The 18,613-nt window shown below is 49.5% G+C and overlaps 1 protein-coding gene across 3 annotated transcripts in view; it reads left to right on the plus strand.

Annotated features, from left to right (window-relative positions):
• LOC103635502 (serine-rich adhesin for platelets) overlaps window positions 1-18,613 on the plus strand; it is a 44,211-nt gene that overhangs the window by 12,065 nt on the left and 13,533 nt on the right. Inside the window, exons 4-8 of one of the 3 annotated variants that reach the window (XM_008657937.2) lie at window positions 6,315-6,467; window positions 6,634-6,875; window positions 6,973-7,042; window positions 8,821-9,027; window positions 9,323-9,546. In XM_008657937.2, coding sequence (XP_008656159.2) covers window positions 6,315-6,467; window positions 6,634-6,875; window positions 6,973-7,042; window positions 8,821-9,027; window positions 9,323-9,546 — 896 coding nt within the window. Of the gene's footprint in view, window positions 1-78; window positions 4,231-6,314; window positions 6,468-6,633; window positions 6,876-6,972; window positions 7,043-8,820; window positions 9,028-9,322; window positions 9,547-18,613 lie in introns of those variants that run through there. The other 2 variants (XM_020542437.3, XM_020542438.3) reach the window with 2 other exon arrangements.

An 18,613-nucleotide genomic window follows, 5' to 3' on the forward strand; every position in this document is an offset into this window, starting at 1 on the left:
ATGAACCTTCTTTCAGTAGGCCAAATTACGGATCATAATTGCTTTGTCGGATTTGATGACTCATCTTGTTTTGTACAGGACCTTCGTACAGGGGAAGTGATTGGGACTGGCCGTCGCCGTAGAGCTGCTCCTCGCCTCTACATCTTGGACTCTTTGCGGCTTCCTTCCTTGGCTACATCTCCAGCGCATGTGCTTTCAGCTACCCTTGCTTCTGTTGCGTCTTTTGCCCAGTGGCATCATCGTCTAGGTCATTTGTGTGGATCTAGATTGTCTACTCTAATAAAGTCAGGTTGCTTAGGTCATACTTCGGTTGAGTCTGATTTTCATTGTAAGGGTTGTCATCTTGGAAAACAAATACAACTTCCATATTTTCCTAGTCATTCTCATTCTGTTCAACCTTTTGATTTGGTTCACTCTGATATTTGGGGTCCTGCACCTTTTGTGTCAAAAGGTGGATATAAATACTATGTTATTTTTATTGATGATCATTCTCGCTACACTTGGATTTATTTCATGAAACGCCGCTCTGAGCTGATTTCTATTTATAAAACCTTTGCTCGTATGATTCACACTCAATTTTCCACTCACATTAAAACCTTTCGTTCTGATTCTGGTGGTGAATATTTATCTGATAATTTCCGCCAGTTTTTGACTTCAGAGGGTACTCTTGCTCAGCTTTCTTGCCCTGGTGCTCATGCACAGAACGGTGTGGCTGAACGCAAACATCGTCACATTATAGAAACTGCTCGCACTTTGTTGATATCTTCTTTTGTCCCGTCACATTTTTGGGGTGAAGCAGTTTCTACTGCGGTTTACCTCATCAATAGACAACCGTCATCCAAACTCTCTGGCAAAACACCTGGTGAAGTTCTTTTCGGAACTCCTCCACGATATGACCACCTTCGAGTTTTTGGATGTACGTGTTATGTACTATTATCACCTCGTGAACGTACTAAATTGACTGCTCAATCTGTTGAGTGTGTTTTTCTTGGATATAGCCCTGAACATAAAGGCTATCGATGTTATGATTCATCTTCTCGTCGCATGCGTATTTCTCGAGATGTGAGCTTCAATGAAAATCGTCCCTTCTTTTACAACTCTTCCACTCATTCTTCTTTTTATTCCACAGAGTCTACCTCCTTCATGAGCCTTCCTCCCATTTCTGAAACTTCATCAGTATCACCACCTACTGTTTCTACCCCAGATGTCCTTATTCCCATCACACCACCTTCCACTTCCACAACATCTCCGTCTTACTCTTCCAAACCACCTGTCACTCAGACTTACATTCGCCGTCCTCGCTCTACTCCCACGGCCAGTCCTGATGACGATCCTGTTGCTGATACTTGTACTAACAATGATGACTCTCATGTTGTTTTTAATCAGGGGTATCATCTTCGTGACCGTGGCACTATTGCAGCTCCAGAACGTTATGGGTTTTCCCGTGCTGGTGCAGTCATTGCTGAACCATCATCTTATAAAGAGGCGTCTGGTATACCTGAGTGGCAGCTTGCTATGACTGATGAATTAAATGCCCTTCATCGCACATGTACATGGGATGTTGTTCCGTTACCTGCTGGTGTTGTACCTATCACGTGCAAATGGGTATTCAAGGTTAAAACCAAATCTGATGGGTCTATTGAGCGATATAAAGCTCGTCTTGTGGCCAGAGGTTTTCAACAGACACAGGGTATTGACTATGATGAGACTTTTGCACCTGTGGCCCATCTGACTACTGTCCGAGCTTTACTTGCTGTTGCAGCCTCATCTTCTTGGACTATCTCTCAGATGGATGTCAAAAATGCTTTTCTTCATGGTGATTTACATGAGGAAGTCTATATGCATCCACCTCCTGGGATAGAGGTTCCATCAGGGCATGTATGTCGTCTCCGTCGAGCCTTGTATGGTCTCAAACAAGCTCCTCGTGCTTGGTTTGAGAGATTTGTTTCTGTCATCAAGGCTTGTGGTTTCTATTCTAGTGATCATGATCCTGCATTGTTCATTCATGTTTCTTCACGAGGACGCACGTTGTTATTACTATATGTTGATGACATGTTGATTACAGGCGATGATCCAGACCATATTGCTCATGTGAAGGCATCTCTGAGTAAGGAATTTCAAATGTCTGACTTGGGGGCACTCAGTTATTTCTTGGGCATTGAGGTTTTGCAGACTCAAAATGGTATTTATCTTTCTCAGGCCAAGTACATACAAGATCTTCTTGATCGTTCTGGTCTTAGTGATACTCGCACTGTTGCCACGCCTATGGATCTACACTTATCTCTTCGTCCGACTGATGGGACACCTTTGGAGGATCCATCTCGATATAGACATCTTGTTGGCAGCTTAGTTTATCTTACTGTCACCAGGCCAGATATTGCTCATGCGGTTCAGATCTTGAGTCAGTTTGTCTCTGCTCCTACATCAGTTCATTATGGGCACTTCGTGTGCTTAGATATTTACGGGGGACAAAAACACAATGTTTATTTTATGACTCAAATTCCCCACTTCAGCTTCACGCTTACTCTGATGCTACCTGGGCCAGTGATCCTATAGATCGTCGCTCCATCACTGGTTACTGTATTCTTCTTGGATCATCCCCTATTGCTTGGAAATCCAAGAAGCAAGCTGCTGTATCTAGATCTAGTACTGAAGCAGAACTTCGAGCCCTGGCTACTACTACTGCTGAGATTATCTGGATTCGTTGGCTCTTGGCTGATCTAGGCGTTTCTTGTGACTCGCCTACACTTCTTCGCTGTGACAACACTGGAGCTATACAAATTTGTCATGATCCAGTGAAGCGTGAACTCACAAAACACATTGGTGTTGATGTCTCATTCACTAGATCTCATTGTCATCAGAAGACCATTGATCTTCAATATGTGCCCTCAGAATTACAGCTTGCGGATTTCTTCACAAAAGCACAAACTAGGGCTAGTAACAGCCACCTCCGCTAAAATTGGTAACATCCTGCGGCTCAACAAACAAAGGCCTGTCAACAGGGTGAGGGGTACCCTGGGCAGGCACAGTGTCTGGAACCACAGCAGCACCAAGACCTCTTTTTTCTAAAATACGTAGCGGCCGGTTGACGGCTGGAATAATAGAATCAGCATGCACATCATCATCAACATTGGGCACCAGCTGCTCCACGGTCTCGAGCTCATCAACAGGGGCCAAGGGACCTTGGATATGCTCAGAGGCCGGAGCCATGGTCCCCCGTTCAGCAGCCAAATTCGGGACAGCAGCAAATTCTGCACGTATACCAGCAGTGATCTCCACTGCCGAGGACTCCTCCAATATCTCATAATTTCCAGCTGTCTGATCACATTGACTGGCATCGCCTTCCTTCCTAGGCTGAACTTCAGACCTTGGGCCTAGACGTTCAAGAGCAGATCGTCTGCCCAAAAGTACACTGTCTTCCGTAGAACCCCTTCGGCCATCACAGTCCCCTGGTGGCGAACGCGAACGGAAACGCCGCCTCTGTCGTGTGGAACCATTCATATCTGTTGGGATCTGGATGGGGTCAGGGACAACACGTTGTCCATCCAACACCTTAATCTGAACACGATAGGCAACAGATAGCCTCTCAGCGCTTGGTCCTATTCCCAGCGGTTCAGTAATCCAGAGATCTCTAGAATGAGGGATTGAGGCCAAGTCATAACACCAACCATAACAGCGAAAGGCCTCCAAATTCTTGAGCTCAAGAGTCTCCTCATGTACCTTCTGCACCCAGGCGAAAGGGTTCAAAATGTGCTGGACAGTGGAAAGTTCCCAAGCATGAATTGGGATGCCACTTAGCTCGAATTCCACAGGGATAGGCAAACTTGCACCTGAGGATCCAAAAAACCTGGACCATCTTTTACAGTGCAGAGAGAAAGCGCCTGCACGAATAGTGTTCCATCTCGATGTCAGCTGGTCAACAGAGTGGAGGGTGGGGAGCATGAGCAGAAAATGTCCATGAGCCAATTGCCTCAGGATTAGCGAATCAGAATTGACTTCAAGCTTTTGAGCAACTGCATCTGCGATATCGGCGACCGGCACAAGCACATCACTGACCACAAAGATAGACACTGCGTTCTTCAAATCTTCTTCTGCTTTATCCATCAAACTATTCCAACCGATCACACAAGGGTGCTGAAGATGCACAGGGCTGGGAACATCCAGAGGGGTCTCGTCATTTCCAGGTTGAATAGATTGTCCACGACCCGGATCAGAACCACCCCTAGGGGATGACTTGCGCTTTCGATGGCGTCTGGCGTTTGCGTCGCGGGCGGGGTGGGAGGGAGCCCTGCGAGACAGAAACAGCAGCAGCTCCAACGTCGCTGGAAGGAGTAACAAATGCTCGCGCATCCACTGCCCCATTCATCCTCTCGAAATGGGCCTGACCCTTCTCAATGCCTGGAGGGGAGATTCTACGCCAGACACTAACTCGCATCTTCTTGCAAGGACGGGGTGCTGGTGGCAAAAGTCGCTCCCAGACCGAGGCCCGAGCGAGCTGGTGCTGCGGCACAGGCCCTGTCGCCAGACGGTCGACGTTTGTTGGCGCGACTGTCGAAAGCCTACTCCAGACCGCACCCCTCAACCGTCGTCGATGCACAGGAAAAATTTCGTCACCATTCACCGGCCCAGAGCAGACGTAGGAGCGATGACCAAGAGCCTTGCAGCGGAAGCATCTTGGCCCAAGGCGGCAGGATGCAGCAAGGTGGTCCTCCGCGAGGCAGTTGAAACAACGACCAGCGAGGTCTCCTGGCACTGGACGACGTGCCCGTAGTGTGCGCAGGTGGCGCTTCTTCGAATTCCTTGATTCTACTCTGGTCCACCCACCGCCGAGTGTTGTCTCCGGCGCTCTCTCCAGGCCACGAAACCGGCGGTGTCGTTCCTTGTGATGAGGGAACGACGTCCCGGTCTCAAGTGGGGAGGGCTCCCTCGGAGACGAGGCACTCGGTGCTGGAGCAGGTGGCGCGCGCTGGAGAAGCAAAACGTCGCGGAACAGGGGTCGGCCGACCCAGGACCGAGGAGGAAGACCGTCTTCAGGGGATCCCGACGCACTCCCACTCCACCGCTGGAACTTGGACTGTCCCTGGGTGGCGGAGGTGGACGAAACCAGGGAAGGGGAGGAAGGGGCGGAGGACGATGGCGCTTGTCGAGGGGAAGCCGCGGCGGCGCCGTATATGGTGTGGACGGTGGCCGGCGTAGGCAGGTGGGTCGCCGGACCGTTGGTGGGGGGCGCAGCGCTATGGGAAGTGGAGGGGTCGCGCGCGGGGGACGAGGGATCGCGCGCGGGAGGCGAGGAGACGCGTGGACCGGGCGCCGAGGAGACACGCGGACCAGGCGCCATCAGCAACCTAGCAACAGGGTTTACTCCACAATCCACAAAATCCAAGAATACCACTCCCACAGTCTAAGGTCCACAAAATCTAAGAATACCATTCCACAGTTTAAGGCATGTTTTATCATGTAGGCGGTAGGCCTGATATTCTCAATAGCGTCTAACAAAATCTTTTGGGTTTTGTTATTCATTTGTTTTAAGATGCTGTGCAATGTATAAAGCTGACGTAGGATCATGACTGAGATTGAATTCTTCAGCGTAATCAAATTATCTTTATATGCATGATTGCATTTATGCCCCCTAGATTTATTGTTAATTATTCAGAAACATAATACAAATACTTTTTCGTGTGACCACGTTAGTGCAGCGGCACTTTGCTTTCCCATTATATTTTGCATTCAATTTGACCTGGATGTTTTTAGAGACATCCTAATTCAATTCCCCATAATTTCTATACATTTTTTTTAAATTAGAAACTTTTGCTGTGATCTACGGGCTCAGCAAAGCTGCCCATTTTTTCAACTAGACAACTTATGGAGTTATCCTGTAAGTTGGCTAGATTAATTTCTCTTGGGTTGGGGGTATGAATATCTAGTATAAAACCAATATTTAGGTGCAATCAAGCAGATTGGTTTGATTCAGGTACGAAATGAACACAAGTTCTTTATAAGTAACTTTTGTGCTAGCATTATTTGAATTTTCACTGACATTTTATTCCTAAAAGGGCGGTACAGATGCAAAGTTTTCCATGGAGCATGGGTCCAAATTAAGATTGTTTTTTGATTTTGTTCTACTGGCTTCCATGATTTGAACCTAGCTATTAGTTTGTGCTTTAACACTTCATATGGTATATTCTTGGTTATATTTGGATATATGTTGTTCCCATATTATTTTCTTAGTTTCTCTATTTCATTTAAGGTCGAATTTTCTCCACAAATGAGGTTTATCATTTTACCACACTCGTGTGCTTTTATCATTTCTGCAGAGAGTGATCGATTGGGTATCCCTGTGCAAGGAACTTATTGAGAAAAAAACATCTCCTGAAGCAACAAAAGCCTTAGAATTGATCTCCAATGCATTGCACATATGTCCATATTCAGACAGCCTCAAGGAGATGAAGGCAGAGGCATTGCTGATGGTTTGTATTTCTTTTTCTTTTGGCTCGTTGCCTCGTTCCATGAATTATTAAGAGCGCCTATACTTCAATGAATCATAAGAGCATTTATACTAACAAATAACCAGGGAATGCCTTCTTTTGTCATATATTTATCTCTTGCTACTAATGTCATCGCTGCACTGAACAGCTACGAAGATACGAAGAAGTGATTCAACTATGTCAGGAGTCTGTAAATCCGACTGAAAGAAAGCCAGCTTTATTCAAAGATAATGGAGAACCAAAGAATTCCAGTCTCTTTGAACAAACACACTTCTCTGGAAGGTATTGGCGGCCCTATCTCATTTGCAAGTCTTATTTCCTTTCAGGCAAGCTGGATGAGGCTGTCGAATTATTAAAGAAACATGAGCAAGTCACACCTGTCAAAGAAAGGTATTTTTTGTCATGTTTTTTGAATTTCCTTTGTTTTGACAGTTCATGATTATTTAGTGAATTGTGATGTATGTCTTCTGAATGATGCAACTCACAGTGACGTGAACACATATCAAGAAAATTTCTCATCATTGTCAGCGATTATAAGAGAACTACTTTCCCTTAAGGTATGCTTTAAAATCTCTCTCGTCGCCTCTTTGGTCCTCTTACTGAGTAGCAGTGGCAGAAATCTGGTGATGTGTTTTTATCATATCTAATCTTCCCATTTTATGTATTTTTTTTATCGAACGCGCAGGAGAACTGCACATCTTATATATATTAGAGAGGAATAAAAACCTTACAAAAAGGAGATCTTGCTGAGCAAGTCTCCCAAGGACTTTACATAAACCCAAAAGAAATTACAAACTGGAACCGTAGTTTGACCCGACCTCGCCCAAAGCTGCAGCTAAGCCTAGGCTCTTAAGCTCCTTAACTCCTGCTATTTCCCAGCTAACACACTTATCTGAGAAACATCTAAAAATTCTAGGTAAGGATGGAGACTCCCCATGAAACACTGCTCTGTTTCTCTGAAGCTATAGGCACCAAGCTCCCAGAATGATTAAAGAGTTAAGTCCCTTTTTCCTGGTCTTGATAACCTTGAGGCTCACCTTTCCCCACCAGTCTGCAAAAGACTCCTCATCAGCTGCCGGAGTGAGATGCTCCAAGCCAAAAACAGCAAGAACTTTGTGTCAAAATTGCCCGGCAAGAATGCAAGCATTAAGGAGGTGCTGAATTGTCTCTTGGGCTTGATCACACATGGGGCATACATCTGGGTGTGGCATCCCCCTCTTCTGCAACCTGTCAGCTATACAACACCTGTTCCTTATTGCCAACCAAAGGAAAAACTTGCATTTAGGCGGGGCCTAGGTCTTCCATAATCTCTCCCATGGTTCAAAAACAGTAGAGCCGAAGAATAAGACATTGTAACAGGATTTAGAAGAAAACAGCCCCGAGGCCTCATGTCTCCCCAAACATGGTGGTCTTCCTCCTGAGAAAGCTGCACCTCACCTAAAGCATCCCATAAGGGTTAGTTTGGAAACTCAAATCCCCTTCAGGATTCAAGGGGATTGGAGAGGAAACTAGTTCATTTCCACCTCAATCCCCTTCAATCCCGAAGGGGATTTGAGGTTCCCAAAGTAGCCCTAAGAGAATAAATTGTTGAATTCCAACCAAAGAAGAGGGGGGGGGGCTTTGATAATAGCTATCCATTGCCTGTTCTCAAGTTATATGCTATTATTTACTCTCTTTTTTATGTCCATGTGCATTCCAACAGTTATCTTCTCATGGAGATTAAGAACTACCATGTAGTAGATCTAAAATACCGTAGCATATCGCATCTCTTTGTTGGACATGTTGCAATTTCTAGTGATGTCTATGAGCTAGTTACGTGCGTGCTGTGTACTCTTTTTAATGTGATGATGTGCAGCTCTCCCATGAATTTAATGGAAGAAATAGTTTCCAAATGATTGTTCTCCTTAAATGTACTATAATTTCCCAAGTTACCTTGGCTGTTTAATTTGGCTTTATAAACGGGAACATGCTGAGCTTTCATGCTGCTCTTTATTGGAGCATAGGATGTACTGGTGATAAACAGTGCACATTGCTTAATGAAAACAGAAAAAATGATATAGCTAAATATCCATCAATTTTTAATGTTAAGTACAAAATCACAAAATAAGCCCGCCTTGAAAATTGAGATTCGTCACTTTATCTAGTTGCATCCAGGATTTCCATCTCTTTTTTCGCTGGCATGTGACCGCATGATTTGCAAATCCATGATGCATGGTTTAGCAAACTCTAATGGTTCAACCTTTGCAGCAGCAAAATATCAATTCCCCTTTTGATTTTCATTGATATGGATGACAAAACTAGTATCACTTATTTGTTGTTACCTTCTAATCGTTAGGCTGCTGGAAATGAATCATTTCAAGCTGGTAGATATTCAGATGCTGTCAAACAGTATTCAGCAGCTTTGGCATGTAATAGTGAATCGCGCGCATTTTCAGCTGTCTGTTTTTGCAATCGCGCAGCTGCGTATCAAGCACTCGGTCAAGTTACTGATGCAATAGCTGATTGTTCACTTGCCATGGTTCTTGATACAAATTACCCCAAGGTATACTGCTGCAGTTCTTTATTTTATATAAGCATTCCATTTTGAAATGATCCATTTCCCAATGCCGAGACATATACTCCCTCCGTTCCAAATTAAAATTTGTTTTAGTTAATTAATAAGTTCATGCAGTACTTGATGTATGTATTTTATATATGTGTCTAGGTTCATCTTCATTCATTTTAATATATACATAAAAACTAAGAGCTAAAACGTATACTATTTTGGAACAGAGGGAGTAACTTTTATAAGCCTTACATGGCTTGTTTTCAGACCTTATGTGATGTATTTATTTCAGGCAATTTCAAGACGAGCCACCTTATACGAGATGATAAGGGATTATGGACATGCTGCTAATGATTTAAGGAAGCTAATCTCACTTCTTGAAAAGAAAGTCAATGTGTCTGGAATATCACCAAAAGCTTTTAACAAGCATAAAGATATCAAGCAAGCACATGCGAGGCTTTCACACATACATGCTGAAGCAAAAAACGATACCCCCCTGAATTTGTATTTAATCTTGTAAGTTTTCCAAATTGATTTTACCTTTTTGTTCATTCAGTATGATTTTTTTGCCCCAACTTGTGCCTAGTTAACTTGAATGTTTGTATTCCTTGAAAGGAGTTATTGCTTATCCCTGCATTTTATTTTCACCGTTCGCTATAAATTTACTGACCCAAACAATAAAAAGAGATTGCTTATTATATGGATACTAGTACATAATACACTTTCCTTAGTAGCTGTTTAAGGAACTACGCTCTTCCTTATGTGTGTTGCAATGATATTGGTTTCATGATAAATGTAAATAAACTAGCAGAAAAATATTAGTATTTGGAACTGTGTAGATTGCTTTAAATACGATGTAGGCAAACTGTGAACTCGCTGGGATGTGATGGACGTGGATGTGTCCGACATCAACATGCTCACGGATGAAGTGGAGGTTGATCTCAACATACTTCATGCGCTGATGCTGGATGGGGTTGACAGAGAGGTAGATGGTGTTGACGTTGCCGCAGTAGACCAGGGTGCTCCTGGTGAGGGGCTATGAAGCTTCTAAAGAAGCTGGCACAACCAGCTTGCCTCAGCCACCCCATTGATGATAGTACTCAGCTTTAGCACTAGAGCAGGAGACCACAAGCTAATTCTTGGAAGACCAAGAGATCAGGTTGGCCTTAAGAAACATCGCATAGATGGAGGTTGACCAGCAGGTGTTCGGGTACCTGGCTCAGTTGACATTGGTGTAGACTTTAAACTCATGGGTGGAGGAGCACTGAAGATGGAGGCTGTAGTCGACAATGCTCTGAAGATACCGAAGGATCTGTTTGACCGCACCCAAGTGCGCGATTCACAGGGATCATGCATATAGAGGCAAGTCAAACTTGCTGAACGACATATGCGATGTCGGACCTGGTGAATGTGAGATCTTAAAGAGCACCGACGAGGCTCCGGTAGGCGGTGGGGTCAATGACAGGAGCGCCATCGCCAGAGAGCTTGGCCTGCGTGTCGACCGGAGTGACACATGGCTTGCAGTCCATCATTCCAGTCCGCTCAAGGATGTCTAGGGTGCACTGTCGCTGTTGGAGGAAGAGGTCCCCGGAGCGAGGCTCAACAACAATCCCCATAAAGTGGTGAAGGGGGCTCAAATCTTTCATGGCGAACTTATGCTGTTGAGTGGTGACAATCCAGTGCAGTAGAGCCAAAGAGGAGGAAGTGAGCACAATGTCATCAACATAGAGTAGGTACATAATGTCATTGCCACGCCGGTAGATGAACATAGATGTGTTCGACTTGGCCTCAACAAAATCAAGGGTGAGCAAGTATGTGGCGAAGTGGTTGTACCTGTTAGACTGTTGTTAGGGCTTAGTTAAGGTTTCACATATTCCAACATGGTATCTAGCTAGGTTCCTTTCTTCCCCACCTTCTCTCCACTCAACCGCCACCGTCTTCCCCCTGGCCACGACTCCCCCGCCGCCGCCATTCTCCCCTTGGCCGCGGCTCTCCCTGCCGCTGCCACCTCCATGGCCGCCAGCAGGCCGCTGTTCGGATTCCTCTCCATTTCTCTATGCCCGGGCGCCGAGGCCGCCACCATCCCTGACCCTCCCGGCGTATACCTTCTCCCTGGGCATGGGCGTCGCTGGCCCAGTCGGTGCTCTCACCGTCGCCGCCGCCTCCCTTGCTCGCAGCGCGACTGCGGTCGTACGTCCCGCTCTCGCCCCCTCAGCCGCCGAATCTTCCTCCCGGCCGCGGCACCTCTCCCTCATGGTGGCCCCTTTGCCCAGCACTGACGCCCTCTTTCCTGGGCTCCCTGCCTCCGTCGCGAGCGCCGCCACGGACCTCTACGGCTTGGGTGGCTCGACATCGCTGTCCCCTCCAGCAACTCCAGTGCGCGCGCCTGCCTCTTTTCCACCACCCGCTTGCTCCCTCCCAGCGCCGCCCTGCCCCCCTTGCGTCGCCACTGGTGTCGTGCCGGAGTTCTCGTCGGAGTTGGAACCGCCCCGAACTTCGGCGAGCAATTCCAGGAGATTTAGATCGAATATGAGGAAACCGTTTTGTGATTTGGAATGTGCTCAGCGAGGAGAAGCTGACTATATATATAGGTAGGGTTTGGACAAAATAAAAATCGGGTCAAATTCGGATTTCCACATTTATTAATTTCACAAAATACATAATTTCGTTTTTTATGCTCAAAATATTGTAGATGCTTCCAAACATTCCTGGAAATTCCTAGAAATGTTTTGGCACCTAATGAACTCAAAAAACATAATTAGAGTTTTTGAAAATGTTTTTAAGTACCTACAATAAATAGATTTTGGTTTCGAGAAAATAGAAAAAAATACTCGAAAAAACATGAAAAATTACCGGAGACTTCGACGAGGTATATTAACATGTTTCAAACAACTTTTGCACTTACAAACACTATGCAACGACATGAATGCAACAATCGAAGCTTCTCTAGGGTTTTAATTTACTACGCTTAACACTTATATAATACAAAATAACTCCTCATTATTTAGGAAAAAGAGAAGAGAAATAAAGAGAGGGTAACACCTGAATTTTGAGTATAGAGCAAATAAATTTTTATACCCCAAAATTCAAGGTGTTACAGAAAGGCATTCTTGACATAGTTGCAAGGAGGCATTTGCTCCACACATGACATAGTTGCAAAAGTTGCTTCTCAACGAGGATTTGGTCGGTCGCTCTGCTTTGCACACTTGCTCGGCGAGGACTTGGTCGTCCTGCCTTGCGGGCTTTGCTCGGTGGGGACCTGGTCGGTCGCTCTGCATCACAGACTTGCTCGGCGGGGACTCGGTCGTCCTGCCTTGTGTGCTTTGCTCGGTGGTGACCTAGTCGATTGCTCCACCTCATAGACTTGCTCGGCATGGATTTGGTCGTCCTGCTGTTGGGGCGAAGGCAAAGACGCCACCCTTCGCTCGAGGCCTTCGCTGCAGTCGCTGGTCTGACAGAGACAAAACGGGCAGGGACACCCTTCGCTCGATTCGGCACCAGACGAAGGCCTGCGACGACGTCATCCCACAGTGCGGCCTCGTCCAGCTCAGAGGCCCACGTGTGATCCGGCCCATTGTAACGGGCCCTGCGTGGCCGCCGTGTGTTACGGGCCTAATTTGTAAAGGCATCCCTGCAATTACAGTCTGTAACCCTGCTTTATGGGAATATTCTGGGGATAACCTAGGTAGCTGAGGGCACATGCGTCCTTAACACAAGGCGCTGGGCGCTCAGGTACCTATAAATACCCCCGCACAGTGCCCGTGAGAGGCCAGATTAACAGAGCTATTGCCATCTAGCGCGTAACCCTGTTAACGTCACTGTTCACCCTTGTTGGCCCCCCTTGCGACCGAGAACAAGTTCCAACATTTGGCGCCCACCGTTCGTGCTACGAGAAAACCACCCGCGATGGCACCCAAGAGAGCTAACCCGAAGGCTGACGAGGCTGCGAAGGCAGCACTGCTTGCCGCAAGAAAGGGCAAGGCCCTCGCCCTCACCCAATCCACCCACCAAGAGGCCACTGAAGACAACGTTCCCCGCACCTGCGAAGACGACACTCTCCGCACCTGCGGCCCTGAAGGACAATCGCAGCCACCCCCAGGCTTCGCCCAACTGGAGGGCGCGGACCTCACCGAGGATGGTGAAGTCCTCGGCGTCTTAGCGGAAGAACAGCTACAGCTGCGCGCCCTGCGCCTCAAGAACCGCAATCTCCAGAGGCAGAAAGAGATACTAGAGGCCAAGCGCCAGCGCGTGTCCGCACTAGCCAAAGTGCGGCAAATGATACACGACGAAGAGCAGAAGGCCCAAGACCTCGAGCGGGAGATCGCTGATGCAGCGCGAAGGCCACCTTGGCCTGCAGCACGGGCCACCCCTCCAGAAGCGCGCACAACTGGAAGACACGCGCGAAGGCCACCTCGGCCTGCAGCATGGGCCACCCCTGCAAGACCGCGCACAACCGGAAGACCCGCGTTTCCCCCAGCGCGACCACACCTTCCCGCACGCCGCGCCATTCCAGGGGGTAAACTATCTCGATGAGCGAAGTCCCCTGGCGCCACACCTGCAAGTGACGCCTTGGCCAGCTAACTTCCGGGCAGGGACCTATCCCAAGTACAATGGCAGCACCGACCCGGCGCAGTACATAATGAGTTATCAGGTCGCCGTTGCATCTTCCGGAGGGGACGACGCCACAATGGCGAAGTCTTTCATCATCGCCCTAGAAGGCCCCGCTCTCACCTGGTTCACCAGGTTGCCTCCGCTGTCCATTGATTCCTGGAGAAGCCTACGGGACAAGTTCCTGCTCAACTTCCAAGGGTACCGCCCAGACACCGACGCCTTGGCCGAACTCTCGCTCTGCAAGCAGCTGGAAAAGGAGACGCTGCGGGAGTATTACCGCAAATTTTTAACACTCAAGTCACAACTGCCCTCAGTCGATGACCAGATCGCTATCCACTACGCTATCAGTGGCCTTCGCGCCGGCGTCCTTTACAGCCACTGCATCAGAGATCCGCCCAGGAACCTCCAGGAATTATATCAGCTGTTTGAAAAATACGCCAAATCCGAAGAGCTCCACCAGCGCAAGGTTGAGTCTCAAAGGAAGCCAAAAGATGCTCCACAGTCCAGCTGCACGTGGACGAGGACTCCGCAGCCGGACTCCGGACGAGACGGCCGCAATCAACAGCAAGTGCATAACATCGCCAACCAGCACCCCGCTGCTGACGCCCCCCGTCGCCAGGAGTATCCCCCCCCAGGGCCGCGGAAATGGAACTCGCGGTAGGGGTCGGGGGCGTGCGCAGCCGCCTCGCCGATTCTACTGCCTCTTCCACGGCGAAGATTGCGCCCACCAAACCAAAGACTGCCCAGAAACGAAGGCCACCAGAGACAGGATGGCACGGGCGCAACCAGCCGACAACCCCAGAGTTGTCGCACACACTTACCAGCAACCCCCTCCACCATATATCCACGCCCCCGCCCCGCATCCACCGCACCACGCTTACCAACACCATCAGGAAGTACAAATCGTACCTCCCCCACCCCCACCACCACACCAGCAACATCAAAACATCCCCCATGCTCCAAAGCAGGAATACTTCGCCGATCAGCCGTATCGCGGAGTCATTCACATGATAACTGGGGGGTCCAGCACTGACTTCGACACAAAGAGGCAGAAGCGGGACCACTACCGCAACATCAACCACGTCGCCGTCACCGGCCCAGTCGTGCAGACAAAGTGGTCCCACATACCGCTAACCTTCGACGCACGGGACGTCGACCTGCGCAGCGCCCCCCACTGCGACGCCATGGTTATCAATTGCAGCGTGGCAGGCTAGGACCTGCACAAAGTCCTAGTTGACAATGGCAGTCAGGCGGACATCATCTTCCTCCACGCCTTCGATCGCATGGGCATAAGCCACAGCCTGCTCAAGCCTTCGGACAACCCGTTGTATGGCTTCGGCGGCAAGGGCACCTTTCCTGTCGGCAAAATAGAGTTGCCCCTCTCCTTCGGTGTAGCACCCAATGCACGAAGTGAGCAGGTGACATTTGATATTGTGGATATGGTATACCCATACAACGCCATCATGGGCCGGGGCTCTATCAATAAGTTCGAAGCCGCCATTCACGGACTGTACCTATGTATGAAGATACCAGGTCCGTTAGGCGTTATTACGGTCTACGGCAACCAACAGACGGCGCGCAACATAGAACGGGACTTCGTGCCCGGTCAGAGAAACGTGCACTGCCTCACGGCCCAGCGCGAGGTCCCCGCGCCCGCCAGCCCAACCGACAAACAATACGACAAGGCACAGCTGCAGAGCAACGACGGGACAAAGACTGTCCCCCTCGATCAGGCCACGCCCAAGCAGACAGTCACTATCAGCGAAGACCTCACTTCGCATGAAGAGGAGAAGCTCCTCTGCTGCCTTTCCAAGAACAAAGACGTCTTTGCCTGGTCAGCCCTCGATCTGGTCGGGGTCAGCCGTTCCATAATTGAGCACAGCTTGGGAATCGACCCTTCGGTAAGGCCGAAAAAACAGCGGCTTCGCAAGATGTCCGACGAGAAGACAGAGGCCGCCAAGGCAGAAGTGCACCGCCTCCTGGAAGCCAAATTCATCGAGCCGGTGGCTTACCCCACGTGGCTCTCCAATGTAGTGATGGTGCAGAAAAGGAGCGGGAAGTGCGAATGTGCATCGACTTCACCAGTCTCAATAAGGCATGCCCAAAGGACAATTTCCCGTTGCCGCGGATCGACAAAATAGTCGATAGCGCGGCCGGATGCGAAGTCATGTCACTCCTCGACTGCTTCTCCGGATACCACCAGATATACATGGAGGAAGACAAGGCTAGCACCAGCTTTATAACACCCTTCGACACATATTGCTTCATCAGAATGCCGGAGGGACTCAAGAACGCCGGGTCCACCTTCTCCAGGCTTACCAAGACAGTGCTCAACGGGCAAGTTGGCAGAAATATATTCACATATGTGGACGACATTGTCGTCGCCAGCAAGAGCAAGGCGGACCATCTCGCTGACCTCGCCGAGACGTTCGCGAACATGCGAGACGCACGACTCCGCCTAAACCCGGAAAAGTGCGTCTTCGGCGTTCGCCAAGGCAAAATATTGGGCTACCTGGTATCGCACCGCGGCATCGAGGCCAACCCAACCAAGATTCAGGCCATCATAAACATGACGCCTCCGCAGTCCGCCAGAGACGTTCAGCGCCTGACAGGCAGATTGGCCGCTCTCAACAGATTCATTTCCAGGTCCGCCGAGCGAAGTCTCCCCTTCCTCAAAACACTCCGTGGTGCAAAAGACTTCGCCTGGGGACCAGAGCAGGCGGCGGCCTTCGCCTCATTAAAACAGTACCTGACAGAGTTGGCCGTCCTTACAAGCCCCGACTCCTCGCTCCCCCTGTTGCTCTACGTCGCGGCTTCGCCGCACGCGGTCAGCGCGGCACTAGTGCAGGAGCAGACAGTTGAGGGCATGGTCAGGCAGTGCCCCGTTTACTATGTCTCCGAAGTGCTGACACCGTCCAAGTGCAACATGACAGAGCTGGAGAAAATTGCCTACGCAGTCGTTATGTCTTCGCGCAAATTGCGCCATTACTTCGAAGCATTCAAGGTCCGAGTCACCTCAGACAGGGGACTCGGCGAATTATTCAGAAACCCGGAGGCATCGGTGAGGATCGCCAAGTGGGCGGCCGAACTCTCCGGCTACCACATCAGCTTCGAGCCCAGGACAGCCATCAAGTCGCAAGTCCTGGCAGACTTCGTCGTCGACTGGACTGGGCCAACAACGCAGCCAGACCCGTCCGCAGAGAAGGTTTGGACGATCCATTGCGACGGCGCATGGTGCCATGCGGGGGCAGGCGCCGCTGCAGTCATCACCTCACCAGTCGGGGTCAAACACAGATATGCAGCACGCCTCAGCTTCGCTCTGGAATCCGGTAGATACACAAATAATATAGCAGAATACGAAGCAGTCATCCTCGGCCTCCGCAAGCTAAGGGCCCTCGGAGTCACCACCTGCATCATCAAAACAGACTCCAAGGTAGTTGCCGGCCAAGTCGAGAAAGACTATGCAGCCAAGGACCCCGCGCTTATGCAATACCTCGCGGCCATCCGAAGCCTCGAGAGACAATTCAAGGGATTCACCTTACAACATGTGGATCGGGCCAAGAATGAAGAGGCCGATGCATTGGCCAAGGCCGCCGCCAGGGGCGAGTCCTTGCCCTCCGACGTGTTCTTTCATGTCATCGGCACACCGCATAGTCAACCTCATCATGACCGAAGACTGGCGGGCACCAATAACCCTGTTCCTACAGGGGTACTATCATCCAACCGACATCAGTGAGGCCAAGCGCCTCAGACATCGAAGCCGAGACTTCGCACTGATTGAAGGCCAACTCTACAAGAAAGGGGTCAGTCAGCCAATGCTTAAGTGCGTCACCGAAATCGAGGGCATCCAGATCCTACGCGAAGTCCACAACGGCACGTGCGGCTCGCACGCAGGGCCAAGGGCCCTAGCTGCTAAGGTGATCCGCCAAGGCTTTTACTGGCCCGCAATGATCTGCGCCGCAAATCGGGTCACAAGGTCCTGGGAAGCCTGCCAGAAGTTTTCTCCTCGGTCAAGCAACCCCTCGCAGTATACAAAGCTGATTGCCCACACATGGCCTCTCCAGCGCTGGGGCCTGGACATTGTCGGGCCCCTGCCCACCCTCAGGGGAACCTTAAGTTCACCTTCGTCGCTGTCGAGTACTTCACCAAATGGATCGAGGCAAGGGCTGTTTCCACAATAACATCAAAAACTGTCCAGAAATTCTTTTGGCAAAACATTGTTTGCCGCTTCGGAGTACCGTCCGAACTAACAGTTGACAACGGCAAGCAGTTTGACAGCCAAGACTTCAAGGATTTTTGCTTCTCCATTGACACCAAGCTTGCCTTCGCCTCAGTCTATCATCCGCAGTCCAACGGAGTTGTGGAACGCGCCAATGGGAAAATCTTCACAGCTGTCAAAAAGATGATCCTCGATGAAAAAAGGGCAGATGGACAGATTTGTTACCCGAGGCAGTCTGGGCACTAAACACGACTGAGTGCAGGGCGACCGGGTTTACTTCTTTCCGCCTTCTATACGGATCGGAGGCCATGACCCCACAAGAAATAAAACATGGGTCCCCGCGAACAGTTCCGTCAGCCGTCCCCGACGTGGACGAGCCAACTTCAAAGGATCTCATTGACGGAGACCGAGTCTTCGCCCTACAGGCCCTAAACAAATACCAAGCCCAGACAAAAGCATGGGGCGACCACACAGTCATCCCGAGGGAATTCAGCGAAGGGGACCTCGTACTCGTCCGAACAGCTCGGATAGAGTCCAGGGCAAGCTGGAGCCCAAGTGGGAGGGCCCCTTTATAGTCAAGACGAAAGCTTCCCCCAGCGCTTACAGGCTTACAACGCCAAACGGCGAAGACCTGGAGCACTCCTGGAACATCGACAACCTCCGCAAATTTTTTGTCTGACTCATCAGGGCTGATTCGCCCTTGTAATTCGCAAAAACAATCTTATACTGGCCCGCACTCTTTTCCTCCCGGGG

The sequence above is a fragment of the Zea mays genome, chromosome 8 (genome assembly GCF_902167145.1).
Source record: "Zea mays cultivar B73 chromosome 8, Zm-B73-REFERENCE-NAM-5.0, whole genome shotgun sequence".
In the NCBI taxonomy this organism is placed as follows: domain Eukaryota; kingdom Viridiplantae; phylum Streptophyta; class Magnoliopsida; order Poales; family Poaceae; genus Zea; species Zea mays.